The 14,318-nt window shown below is 32.2% G+C and overlaps 1 protein-coding gene and 1 pseudogene across 2 annotated transcripts; both read left to right on the top strand.

The window, feature by feature from the left end:
• Window positions 1–1,972: 1,972 nt before the first annotated feature.
• LOC120185115 lies at window positions 1,973–3,235 on the top strand (annotated as a pseudogene).
• A 7,376-nt stretch (window positions 3,236–10,611) lies between these two features.
• LOC120184990 (BTB/POZ and TAZ domain-containing protein 1-like) lies at window positions 10,612–13,731 on the top strand. 2 transcript variants are annotated; one of them, XM_039189327.1, is made up of 5 exons: window positions 10,612–10,784; window positions 10,886–11,019; window positions 11,496–11,799; window positions 11,884–12,203; window positions 13,468–13,731. In XM_039189327.1, exons 1-5 carry the CDS (start codon window positions 10,650–10,652, stop codon window positions 13,673–13,675), a joined length of 1,101 nt encoding a protein of 366 aa, XP_039045258.1. In that variant the 5' UTR covers window positions 10,612–10,649; the 3' UTR covers window positions 13,676–13,731. The 2 variants fall into 2 exon arrangements, with proteins under 2 accessions (XP_039045258.1, XP_039045259.1); XM_039189328.1 differs by lacking the exon at window positions 13,468–13,731 and adding an exon at window positions 12,645–12,876 and having other exon boundaries at window positions 11,884–12,229.
• The last annotated feature ends 587 nt before the right edge of the window (window positions 13,732–14,318 follow it).

Below are 14,318 nucleotides of genomic sequence, written 5' to 3'. Positions count from 1 at the left end.
GAATGTACTTTGAATCACTGATATCCCGTTGTGTTGCTATGACAGGGATGTCCAGACATTCACGAGGAAACAGCAACTAGAGTATACGAGGCAAAACTTTTCTCGAATGTTGTTGTTGTCTGATATATTTCGTAATGCAAGGCTCTCGAGTAGAGGTCCACTCTTCGTACCCGATCTCAATCGCGTCGGTTTACATGTATTCTTTGTTCCACTGATATTCTGTAGTCAAGTTTTCAACTTTTGAATGAAGTGTTGCTATGGCAAGGATGTTTAGGCATTCACTGGGAAGGTGCAAGGAGAATCATCAGGCAGAATCGTTCTCAAATGTGGCTTTTTGATATTTTTCGTAGTATGAAGCCCTTGAGTTGATCACTCATAGTTGTTTTAGAATTTGTAAGTCGTTTTTCAGAGTTGCAGGTCAACGGTGTGGATTATGGTTGAATAAAACTCTATTCAATTCGAAAAAAACTATTTTTTTTTTGTAATTTTGAGTTATTAAGTTAAGTCGAACTAGTGAGTCGGTTTTCGAGTTCAACTCGAGGCCAGATTTTATCAATTCGAAAACTGAGTTTTGTTTTCGAGTTCAACTCGAGGTCAGATTTTACCAATTCGAAAAACTGAATTTCAAAATGATGTAGTTTTGATCTTTAGTTGAGTACTTTAATTGTTTTATGATTTAGTCCCGAATTTCTTTATTTCTTCAATTTCTCTCTTATTTTAAATCAATTTTAATCAATTATGTATTTCTATTTCCTTTTATGAAATATTTTTTTAATTTATCCTTCAATTTTGTATGATTTTTGTTTCAAGTCCATTTTATTAGAATTGAACTGTACTCTCCTTTAAGTATAAAATAGCTATGTATTTTAACTTAAATTACTACTTTAACAACTAAGTTCTTAGTTTTTTCAATTTGGTCCTCCGACTGTAATTTTTTTTTTTTTTGCAAATTGTTCATTCCTATCAATTTCATGATTTCTTTATAATCTCATCGATGCTTTATCCTCAAAATCTCTTTCTAAAAATAACATTATAAATATATTTTATAATTTTAAATGATATTTAATTTATTAACATTACAAAAAAATTACACATGTAAAAAAGAATATAATGAAACATATATGTATATCTTATATTATTAGAAAATTTTGTTCAAATTAAAATAAATTTATATTATATTATTATAAATAATTATAATTAAATTTAAATGTATACTTAGAAAGGTTATCTTGTTAACTTGAAATTTATAAAATTCGATTCAAAAAGCTTTTATATAAAATCTAAATAACATAAGACTCATTAGCTCGACTAACTTGATTCGATCATGTTCTCGGCCCAGTATAGGTTGTAGAATATTTGTTGAAACATTGATTGTGCCTTGCAATACTGTTATGGACACTGGGATTTGAGAAACCAACCTCCAAGACTGAGAAATTGAATCTTCATATGGTAAAAAGCTTCCACTGTAATACCACCCTCATTCTCTAGTGGTAACTTCTTTCTTTATGTTTCAAATATATCCGTGTTAAATATATATTTGTATCTGATACTAATGTCTATGGTCACGTATAGTGGTGAATTGAAGATTATAAGATTGTATATAATCATAATCTTTCTTAATCATTAACAACACATATATTCGAACTTGAAATCTCTAGACCCTAGAAAAAATATACATCCCTTTAATCACTTATGTTAGTTCATAGGTTACCTTAATCGAGTCTTTTAGTGTGTCTTTTTGTTTTTGGGGTTTGGTTCCCCTACCACTAGGGGATAGCAAGACTCTAGGGGTAACTCTTTTTGCTGTTTTGGGGCAGTTGTGTTGAGGGCATTACTTAACGGCCAAAACGTGAAATCAGGAAGCTGATCGGTCCCACATGTATAGGTTAATCAGGACATTGAAGTATGCATTTAGTCCTTTTATAGGTCACCCTTTCCTCTCTCAGATTCACCTCTCCCAACAACAACAAAAATGGCAATTTCTTCACTTTCTCTGTTCTTCTTCTTCACCTCGCTTCCTTTCATTTCCTCTTCCCCAGTTAAAGACCCCAAACTCGTAGTTCAAGATCTTTACAGGTAAAAAAATGGCTTCGCCTTGTTCACGTATGTTATGTTATTGTTTTGTTTTTGGCAGGGCCATTAATTTGTATAGGAGGAACCTTAGACATGCCTCTTGTGGCACTGGCAACCCTATAGAAGACTGCTGGAAATGTGACCCCCACTAGTGGAAGAACCGACGAAGGCTGCCCAATTGTGCGATTCGGGTTCGGAAAGAATGTCATCGGCGGAAGAGATGGTAAACTATACATTGTCATCGATTCCAGCGACAATGACCCTGTAAACCCTAAACCCTGAACTTTAAGACACGCCGTGATCCAAGAGGAACCATTGTGGATCGTTTTCGGTCGCGATATGACCATAAAATTGAAAGAAGAACTCATCATGAACTCTTTCAAGACGGTCGACGGTCGAGGCGCCGATGTTCACATCACCAGGGGTCCGTGCATTACCATCCAGTTGTCACCAACATCATCATCCATGGATTGAACATTCATGATTGCAAACAAGGAGGGAGTGCTATTCATCGGACGGCAACGGGATTTCCATCTTCGGCAGCAGCCACATTTGGGTGGATCGCAACTCTATCAAATTGCAAGGATGGACTGATTGATGCCATTTATGGGTCCACTGCAATCACCATCTCAAACAAGTACATGAGTCGCCATGATAAGGTCATGTTGTTAGGGCACAGTGATTCCTACACTCGAGACAAGAACATGCAGGTCACTATAGCTTTTAATCACTTTAGTGAAGGGCTTGTCCAAAGAATGCCAAGGTAACATAAAACTAGTCGTATATTTATTCGAACCCGAACCCGAACACGAACACAAACCCGAATCGACCGTAATTGTATAGTTCGCATTTTCAGGTGTAGACATGGTTATTTCCATGTGGTGAACAATGACTACACCCGCTGGGAAATGTATGCTATAGGAGGGAGTGCTAATCAACCATCAATAGCTAGGGCAATAGATTCACTGCACCAAATAACATATTCAGCAAAGAGGTGACCAAGCATGAAGATGCAACGGAGAGCGAATGGAAGCCGTGGAATTGGAGATCGAAAGGCAACCTAATGGTGAATGGTTCACGCCATCGGGCGCCGGTGTTTCATCGAGTTACGCCCAGGCCTCTAGCTTGGGTGCCAGGCCTTCGTCACACATTGCCACGATAACAACCGATGCCGGTGCTCTCAAGTGTAAGAAATACTCTCGTTGTTGACGGAGTTTAAGGTCAAAATTTATCGAATATGATAACCGAGTTCGTAATTTTTTTTTAACAACCTCGGCCCGTTGCTCTTAGAACAGCATCAAGGACTTTCTTCTATCTTTTTATCTTTCTCTCTCCCATAAATCCATTGTGGGAACCATGAAAAAAATGACACTAAACATTGTCGACACAATAGACAATGTAAATAGACAATTCCAAGTAGTTTTGAACTGATTTGAGTAGGAAAGTTCACATAATTTAATGTCAAAATTAGCCCTCTAATGTTTACTAAAACGATTATTTTGGTATCAATTTTTTTAATATTTTGTCCTCTAATATTTCATTTCGAGACAAAAAGATCCCTATGTGAATGGAAACTGATAGTTAATAAATGGTTACAACTTCAAAAATAGGGGTCTTACTGTCCTAAAATGAAACGTCGTGACTAAAATACTACAAAATAATCATTTTAATCGTGTTATTAATGGAAGGAAAATATGATGTTGACAAAAGAATTTGTTTGAAATTACATTGATAATGTAGGATTGAAATAAAATATTTTTCAGAGTTGGAGACCAATATGAAATAGTCCTAATCTAGAGACCTCTTATATAATTAACTCATTTTGTTAAAAAATGACGACCGTGGACATTAACATATTAAATGGGACTTGATAAAATCTAGTCTCAAAATCATTCGTGTTGTATTTTGTGGATCGAACTTCGTTTACATTATGTCATCGAGCTAGTTCTTTAAAGCAACGTCAATATCAGTAGATAGTAGATATCATTAAAATATATTTTATCATATTCTAACCAGCATATTAATGTACAACTCAGATCGTCAATTTTTTAACAAAAAATGACAAGTTTGGAACATATAAATAGTGGAATGATCATTTGTAATATTTAGTAAGAGGACTCAACAAAATACCAGAGTATAATTAGAGGATCATTTTGTAACTTTTAATAATTGATGACTAAAAAAAGTAATGCCCTATAATCAAGGGACTATATGTGTAATTTACTATAAATTGAATTAGAAGGACATTAATTTGGTGGTTAGACATAATTGTATTGTGTAATTTCATGCAAAAACTAAAATTTGTCGAGTTTTAATAATTTGTAAAATCATTTAAAGATTTTAATGTATGAAAAATTGACGTTTTCATTAGTGAGGTTGATGGATTTAATTTTACATTCTAATTTTATTTCAAAGTTCTAAAGTCGAATTTAGAAAATTTAAATCGAGTAAAATTAAATATATTTATTTTTAGGGTAAAGTATATAAATGGTCCATCATCTATTGGATTTTATTTTATTAAGTCTCTCGACTATTAAAAGTTATAAACTGATTATCTGACTATATAGTGTTGCTTTGTTAAGTCATTCGACTATTAAAAGTTACAAAATAATTATTCAATTATTCATTATGTTTCAAACTCGACCTTTTTCGTTTAAAAATTCGATATTGTCTAAGTTTGACGTTAACATGATGACTGGAATATGATAGTCGTTTGAAATTATGGGATCAAATTTTATCATATCACAATCAGTATGTTAATGTTAACCTTAGAATGCCTCATTTTTTAACAAAAAAGAACGAGTTTGAAACATAAAGAATAGTAGGGTGATGTAACACCCACCATACTGATATCCGATTTGATCTGATGTGTCACATTAGGGTTTAAAATTCAGAAAATTCAGAAAATATCAAAAAAAAATTAAAATTTTTCTTAAACCATTTAAAAAAGCGTAAAATAATTTATAAATGAATACAAGTTCAGAAAATCATTCATATATCAAAACAAAATTAATTCATACATTGTATCATACAAGTTCAGACTTAGTATAACAAAATGTGACATGCATGCCCCTTAATTGTACGGGTACCGTACTCTACAGCAACGCCGAATGAACTCTCATGCTAATTTGATACCGCACAGAATCGATTCTTTAACCTTAAATGGTGAGTAACAGAGTGGGTTTTGGGAAAACACAGTAATGCAAAACTACCAGATGATGTTAAAAGACAAGCAGAAAAATGGTAAAACATACAATTTTCTTATTGATTCCCACATCTTCAGGTTTTCGTGATGAGCTGAGATTTATTTAATTAATTCTTCATGTAATATATGAGAAACCTACAGTCCAAAGGAAGCGTTTAGAGAGATAGATTCAGAAGATCAAAAATGGGTGTCTAGTGTGTTCCCGCAGAACCAGAAATAAATATAAACATAGTTTAAAAAAAGTAATAGTAGTTTATTTTAAAAAACATATTTTTAAAATCACTGTAATACCCTCCACTCGAACAGTGATATGCAGTTCACAATAATTGCATCCATAGGGACTTACCCTAGGCCCATTGGACGTAGGAACCAACCTAAAGGAACACATTGGGTCCACAAGGATTTACCCTAGCCGAAGCATAAGAGTCACTTAAAGGGAGTGCCCCCTGGTCCATAAGGACTTGCCATAAGCATAAAGTAAATGAGTCACCCTAAGGGATTATCTTAGGGTTCATAAAGTCTTAGCACTAGGCCCATTAGGCCCTAGAGCCCACCCAAGGGTCGCCTTAGGTCCATAAGGATTTATCAGCTTGATCGGAGTTGAACCTGCAGAACTTCATAACAAATCCTATGTAGTGCCCCAATATAAAACATGTTAAACAGTAAATAGTAATATCAGAATCGAGAGCCATATGTATCTAGTATTAGAAACTATATATCAAAAACCATGTTTTATTTCAAATATCAGAGTAATATTTTTAAAAATCATATAAAATAGTTATGTGCATAAGGAACACACTAGAGGATTCAAATATCTTTTTGGAGGCACGCGATGATTATCAGGAATAGAAACACAAACTTCTACGGGTTGATCAAATTTTAAAAATGAGGTTCCTACTAAAAGGGTTCAATTATGGATATAATCAGGCATTTAGAAATTGATGCTTCGAGAGCATTTAGGATTTTGGGGGTAGTAGAAAGGTATTTCATGCACCTTCACCAAAATTATTTAAGATTTGAATGTAACAAGAGTGATTTCATTACTTAGTCCATTAAGGACATTTTTAGCATTACGTTTCTTGAAGAATTCTTAGTGGTTTAACGCAGTAAAGGTAAAACTACGATTTACATAATTTAGGCTTTATATTGAATTATCAAGATTTCGAGTCAAAGCAAATTAAACATATCTCAACATCACGATACTCACCAATCATTCGGGTCGATATCCTTCAGAATATTCACTTCTTAATACTTACTACAATAGTTGAACTAATCACCATCAAAATCATCATTAAATGGATGTCGAAGGGACGAACATGTATTTTGATTATATTCCTTTATGATATTGTAATAGTAATAAGGGTGGTCAGTATACTTAGGTTGTACTCCATAACCTTTAGGCCACACTTAGGTTTTTCGATGTTTCCAAAATTTATCAAGCGACATCCTTTTCTTTAGGTCTTAAGAGTATTTTGGTCATTTCAATCAATTCGATATATAGAGTACTTCCAACAAATCGATCTTTAGATGTTTTCTCAATAATCATAACTTCTAATAGTTTTCCATCTCTAAATTAAAAATTTATTATCAGGTTCGAGTCAGATGGAAAGTGTATTTTTCAGATCAGGGTCAAGTCGGATGAATGATGAAATTTTTAAGTCAAATCGAGTTAATCAAAAATCCGACTCAACTCGACCTATGCCCATCCGTATTTCCAAATGGAAATGTTTATAAATTAAAAGGTGCATGTTTATGGTAAAGTATTATAACTATAGAGGTGATTATTTAATTAAGTCGAATTAAATTAAAAAAATCATATTAATTAAATAAAAAATGTTCATTTTAAAAAAAATTAGTATAAATCCTTTTAAAAAATTATTGAAAATTTATTTAAAGCTAACACAATTAAAATATGATAGTTTCATCTTTGTATATTAAGTAAATTATAAGGGTGTTTTGTATCTTTGCACCACAAAATCTCATATTATTTAATTATTGGTTTCTTTTGTTAAGCTAATATGATTACAAAGTATTATATTTTAAATACTCTTAACTACTTGATATGAACGTTCAGTCACTCATGCTATAGTTGCTGGTGCTCGAGCCGAAAATTCTGAGAATAACAACCATTTCTTTAACCGTGAAAGTAATTTGGTTCGTGCAATATTAATCTATGTAACTTATTTGGTGAGCATATATATATTACACAATGTAAAACTCTTTTAGTTTTACACAAATTTAGGACAGTTGATGAGTGAAAACAAATAGTTGAGATAAAAAAATAGGAAACGTGCAGATATTTACTAGAAAAAAAAAACAATGAGTCGATCTCAGTAATTTGTTTTTACACATCCAACGGTTCTAAATTTGTGTAAAACTAAAGAGTTTTACACTGTGTAAGTAGATCCTAACCCTAGGGCATAACTTGTGTTCATATTTTTTCCCCCTTAATTTAATCTATGTAACTTTAATATTTTCCATTTTGACCCAAAAACTAGCCCAAAGTCATTGACAATTACCATAATTTTCCCAAAAGATCATTTTCTCTTAATTTTTATACATAATATTTTAAGTCTTCCGGTTATATCACTAGTAAACTAAAATCTAATAAATCATAAATAAATATTCAATAAATTTTATTATTCAAATATTAATTTAAAGTAATATTACCAGTATATCCTTCGACGATAAATAAACAAATCTTAATTCATTAATCAAATTTGGTAATAATATAAGTTCAACAATACCCATTAGAGGCATTATTATCTGCAAGCGCGGCGGACCACCGTAGCTTGCTCAATTTTTTTACAAAAACGGTGTCGGTTTCCAATCAACCTTGGATCAACACGTGTTTATTTTTTATTGGTTATTAAAACCATTGGACCTTATTCTAACACGTCATTTGTAGTATATATGCTTAACCGGTGCGTTATTGACACGTGGAAGATCAAGTGATTGGATTACAACGAGTGCCACGTCAAATTGACTTGGACTCCTCGGCTCACCAAAAGCCATCTTATTACAAAACCGGCTCTTTTAGAATTACCTGTCCCTTCGGTGTCGTTTTATCCTTTGCCAAGTTGGCTTAGAAAAGTCGTACGGTAAAAGTTAGATATTTATTTTTAGGGTAAAGTACACAAATGTTCCCTCAACTATAGAATACTACTTTATTGGGTCCCTAAACTATTAAAAGTTATAAAATGATCTCTCAATTATAAGATGTTGCTTTGTTGAGTCCCTCGACTATTAAAAGTTACAAAATGGTTATCGGAAAATTCATTGTGTTCCAAATTCATCATTTTTAAAAAAAATTAATGACAATTTGAGTTTGACATTAACTTGTCGACTGAGATTTGATAATCGTTTGAGATTGTAGGATCATATTTTATCATACATGTTAAAATGTTAACGTCTGGCTTAAATTATCATCAATTTTTTAACATATCTATTCATAAAATGAACATTGTTTTTAAAATGAACACAAAATTTTTATATATATACATTAAAAAAAGGATAAAACTCAAACAATACTTCTTTTATAATAAAATTATTTTCAAAAGAGTAACACCAATTAGAAGAAGAAAGATATGATAGATACACAAAAATGATTGTGTATGTATATTTTATTGTTAAAAATATTTTAATAAAAATTAGGGTGAATTATGTGTTTAGTACCTAAATTATTAATTTGGTCTGTTTTAGTATATAAACTTTCATATTTTTTAAAATCATACTTGAAGTTTAGTTTTTGTTTCATTTTAGTACACGTTATCAAAACGTTTTTTAGTTTTTGTTTCATTTTAACACTCCCGTTCAAAATTTAACGTTAAATGTTTATTTTTTTAAGTTTAGGTATTAAAACGAACAAAAAATGATAGTTTAGGTACTAAACAAGTTGAGTTTTAAACGACATAATACTAAAATGAAATTAAAACTAAACATTATGTATGATTTTAAAAAAACTGAAAGTTCATATATGAAAACGGGCTAAAACTGATAATTTATGTATTAAATGCATAATTTACCCTAAAATTTATAAGAATAAAACTCTAAAAATATGTATAAATTACATATTTAACACTAATGTAAACATGAATTAGATAGATTATGACACTAACAAGTAATAACACTGCATAAATATATATATATATATATATATATTTGATAAATTTTAAATATAATCCTAACACTATATAGGGTGGAGGGAGACATAAGACTCTAGGGAAAGAATAAGAGTGCTCTTAGTATTTCTAAAACTCATAATTTAAAGGAATATAATAGAACAAAGATAAAAAAAATGGCCACCCGACCAAATTTACTTGCTCTGCATGAATGGACATTTGTTTCGGGGTTAGTTTAGCAGGAATTTTAGAAAGTGTCTTTTAAAAGTTCCGTAGAAAATAACTTTTAAAAGTATTGTACAAAAGAACTTTTAAAAGTGATATTTAAAAGTACAATTTAAAAATTAATTGTTTGTGATTGTTGTTAAAAAATGAGTTTAAAAATATAAAATGTTTATTATAGACATTATATTGTAAACTAAAAATATAAAATTTAAATTATATTTACACTTATTAATACTATGATATATAAAATATATCACTTAAATTATTTTAAAGATGTTAATATTAAATTGTTAAAATAAAATGTAAATACATAATTGAGCGGAGCATATGCATTAATAAGAGTAAAATTATAATTTTCTCCCAAGCACAAAGTTGAAAATAAAAAAGCTACAAATCCTAGCTTTTACGGTTGGTTTGAAAACATTGTTTCTACATCATTTTTTTTCTAATTTTTTACCCGTTTGACATTGATTTTTCAGTTAAAACATTTTAACTAAAAGTGCGTTTGAAAAATCACAACAAACATGATTTTAATCAATCAATGAAAGAAATTATAAATCTCCAAATAAATCATACACGAATCAAGCCACCTATCTTATTAAAAAGATGACTGTTATTCTTAGAGGTCATATGTTCGAACATGACACTTGCAAAAAAAATATTTATTGTCAAATGATTAATACCTGTTAAATCTATACATTGAATTCAAATTAAGCTTTAGGGCTTATATTTTTTATTAGTCAGTAATTAAAGCTGAAAAAGTTAATTAAAGTATTTTTATTTAATATAATATTATTATAAATAATATGTAAATTAATCTTTAAAATTACATTAAAAAAAAGTAAAATCATGAAGCGCGTGGGAACATTCCGCATAATAATATTTTCTTCACGCATGATGACACGTCGGATTGTTCATCTCTTTGCTTTTCTAGCTCATTTTCTATAAATTTCGAGTCCCACCCGTCATTGGCAACAACCTCTGTTAAGACATAGCCAGCGCAACTTTCTTCAATTCCTCTTTAAATGGAACACAACAATTACAGCTCAGCTTCCTCCGCCGTCATCTCCGCCGTTTCCTCCGCATCTCACTTACCGGAGCCCGATGTCCACATCCTTACCTCCGGTGGCCTCCGCATCCCCGCTCACACCGGCATATTGGTAATCCTCTCTCAGCTCAGCGTTTTAGATTTCAAAATTTTTCTTCTTCTTCGTTTTGCTCGGATCTGATTTCTCTTCTTCTTCTTCTTTTATAAAAAAAGGCAATGGCGTCGCCGGTGCTGGAAAATATAATCGAGAGGCCACGTAAGCACCGGAGATCCGAACGAGTCATCCCGATTCTCGGTGTTCCATGCGACGCCGTTTCTGCTTTTGTTGAATACCTCTACTCTTCCAGGTTGGAGGCTTTAACTTGAAGCATTTTGATTTGACTTATTATACAAATTGGTGTATGAATTTGACAAAATTTTTCCTAAATTGATACCTAATTAAAGTTTAGAATCTTTGTTTAGGTACTATATTGAGACAAATAAAAGTTTAGGTACCGATTTGGGCAGAAATTTGTATAATAAGCCTTTCGATTTTCCACGGTCTTTGTTTTTCTGAATGATCTCCGCCGTTCATTTCTTCCTTGTTTTCCACGTGATATGACGATCGATAATCCACCACTGACTCTGATTAGTAAAATTATACGGCGTTTATCATCATAATATTATTATTATACATATGAGTTTTAAGAAAGTGCCACGTGGCTAATCGTGTTGGTAATGTTTCTCCAAATTTTGAGGATGCGGTTTCGTTTACGTTTCAGATTTTTTTTTGGGTTTTGGTTTTAGTGCCGGAGTTGAATTGAGGTAAATGGTTTTGCAATAGGTGCGATGAAGAGCAACTGGCGAAGTATGGGATTCATCTGCTAGCGTTGTCGCATGTTTACTCAGTCCCGCCGCTTAAGCAGCGGTGCAGCAGGGGAGTCAGTCAACGGCTGACGGCGGAGAATGCGGTGGACGTCCTCCAACTCGCCAGGCTCTGCGACGCTCCCGATCTTTACCTCAAGTGCATGAAATACATCGCCGCCCATTTCAAATCTGTCGAGCAAACCGAAGGTTGGAGTTTCATGCAGGATCATGATCCCTGGCTCGAGCTCCAGATTCTTCAGTTCATCGATGAAGCTGAAACGGTAAATAAAAATAAAAAATCAGCTAACGTTAATGATTTTGTTATTTGTAAAATTGGGTTCTGAGTGTTCGATATAATGTTGCAGAGAAAGAAGAGAATAAGGCGGCACAGGGAAGCACAGAGCTTGTATTTACAGCTAAGCGAGGCAATGGAGTGTTTGCAGCACATATGCACGGAAGGGTGCACCACCGTGGGACCGTACGACGTGAAACCAGCTAAGAAACCGGGTCCCTGCAACAAGTACGCGACGTGCCACGGGGTTCAGCTGTTGATAAAGCATTTCGCTTTGTGCAAGAGAAGGGTCAACGGTGGAGGGTGCTCTCGCTGCAAGCGAATGTGGCAGCTTCTTCGACTCCATTCCTCCATTTGTGATCACCCAGATTCTTGCAGGGTTCCACTTTGCAGGTAAACATTAAAAACCAACTATTTTTATTTTAGACTAAATTATAAATTTCATCAATCAATTCTCTTTTTTCTTAGTTTGGTTATTAAAAAATTGAAGACATGACATTCACCTATCATCCAGATCACTTCTCCTTTTCTATTTTATCTCACTTTAAAATTTGTGAAATTCAACCCAAAACATAGAACTCGTGAAATCCAATACCACTCTAATCTATAATTTTCACCATTTAACCAGTTTGAATTCAAGATATACAATTCACTTACTCTCACACCTCCCCACCATTGAAATTTAGAAGGATATGCCCCATCATTAAGTATTTAGTGATGGAGTGACTAAAATAAGAATAAATAAAAATCTAAGTGAACGCTTTTTTTTAATTTTAATGACTAAAATAAGAGTAAAAAGAAAGTAAAGTGGTAAAATTTATAATTTACCCACTATTTTGTTGATAATGTCATTTGTCTTTGGATGGAGTAATTGAACTACCTATGAATGTCCTAAATACATGTATTTTTTTATTGCTATTTGGTAGTTAGCAGGTTCAATTAATTTAGATAGGATAAGAACTGGGCAACTTTTAGGATTCTACTTTTCGGGTTAGGGTTTGAAGTTCTCTCATTCGAGTTTCGTGCTTGTCTTGGCAACTTCCATCCGCCATGAAATTGTTCTTTTTTTATCTTCTTCTTTAGATATTTTTGGTAATCAATCTAACACAAGATAAAGAGTCATGGAGATTTTTACTTGTCCCCATAATAAATAACAACAAAAGGGTTGCTGCCAAGTGCCACCTTCATCCATCTCATGCTCTAATAACAAAAAAATATCAGCCTACTGGTGGGTCCTAAAAGTCCCCATCTAGGATCACTCTTATTATTAATAAATTTAATTTATCATTTTCGTTTATATCGTATTTTCGTATTAATTTAATTATTAAAATTATTTAATTGCTTCGATGTTAAAAATATTTATTAATGTTTAAGATTTATAGTTTAGAAGTTGAAGGGTTATGGGATACAATTTAAGGTTTAGAATTTAGAGATTTAAATTAATATTATGATATAAAATGATACAATTAAATAATTTTAAGATTAATTTTACGTAAAAATAAAATAAAAACAAAAATAATAAATAAAATCTACTGCAAAGTGCAAACCCCTTTCGCCTTTATAAAAAACATCAGCCTAGTGGTGGGTCCTAAGAGGCCCCCATCTTTTATTTTCATTTGCCCGACAAAACATGAAAACAATGTTGTGTTGTTGACAGGCAATTCAAAGTGAAAGCACATCGGCAGAAAATGGACGATGATGCAAAGTGGAAGGTGCTCGTGAAGAAGGTTTTAGCAGCAAAAGCAGTGTCTTCTTTAGCTATACCCAAGAGGAAGAGAGAGGACGAGGAGAGGGAAACAATGGGCACCCATCATCATCATCATCATCATCATCATCAGGTTTTGAGAACCTTTAGATTACGTTAAGAGCTTTTACAATAGAAAAAAAAAGTTTCTTTGATTCATAATAATAATATGGTTGGTAGTTTGTATATGGAACTGAGTTGCTCTGAGCCTCTACCGTCACCTCCTTGTTTCCGGGAGCTTGGTAGAGTAATCCTCTCATGATGTATTGTGTAGAGTGCGTGTAAGTTTCTAGAGTAAGAACGATGCTGTAAAAAAAGATCGGAAATCTATATTTTGAGTTTTAAATATAAAACATATCGAGTGGAATCATTACTAAAATAGAATGTTCTTATTTTTAAAGGATATGGATTCGAATAATTGTGTTTACGAGATATGTATATAATTGTTAATAGATTAAAATTTTTAGGGTAAATTTATTTGAACTTTACTCTCTCTTCTATTTTGTTCACCGAACGTTAAAAGTTTTTAATTTTCTCATTGAAATTAATACATTGAATTTTTTCAGTCACTTAACCATCAAAATAATTAACGACGTTAAAACGACGTCGTTTTAAAAAATAAAATTTTCGTCAAAATGATGTCATTTTGCATCTATATAAAAGTTCATTTATAATGTCGTTAGTGATCAAAAAAATCCAATGTAATAAATTTATTGAGGAAATTGAAAAGGTTTAAAGTACAATGAGTGAAATAGGAGGAATAA

Source organism: Hibiscus syriacus, unplaced genomic scaffold (genome assembly GCF_006381635.1).
Source record: "Hibiscus syriacus cultivar Baekdansim isolate YM2019G1 unplaced genomic scaffold, ASM638163v2 tig00112988_pilon, whole genome shotgun sequence".
NCBI lineage: Eukaryota > Viridiplantae > Streptophyta > Magnoliopsida > Malvales > Malvaceae > Hibiscus > Hibiscus syriacus.
The sequence above is the reverse complement of the archived record's forward strand: the minus strand, read 5'-3'. Positions and strand labels throughout refer to the sequence as shown.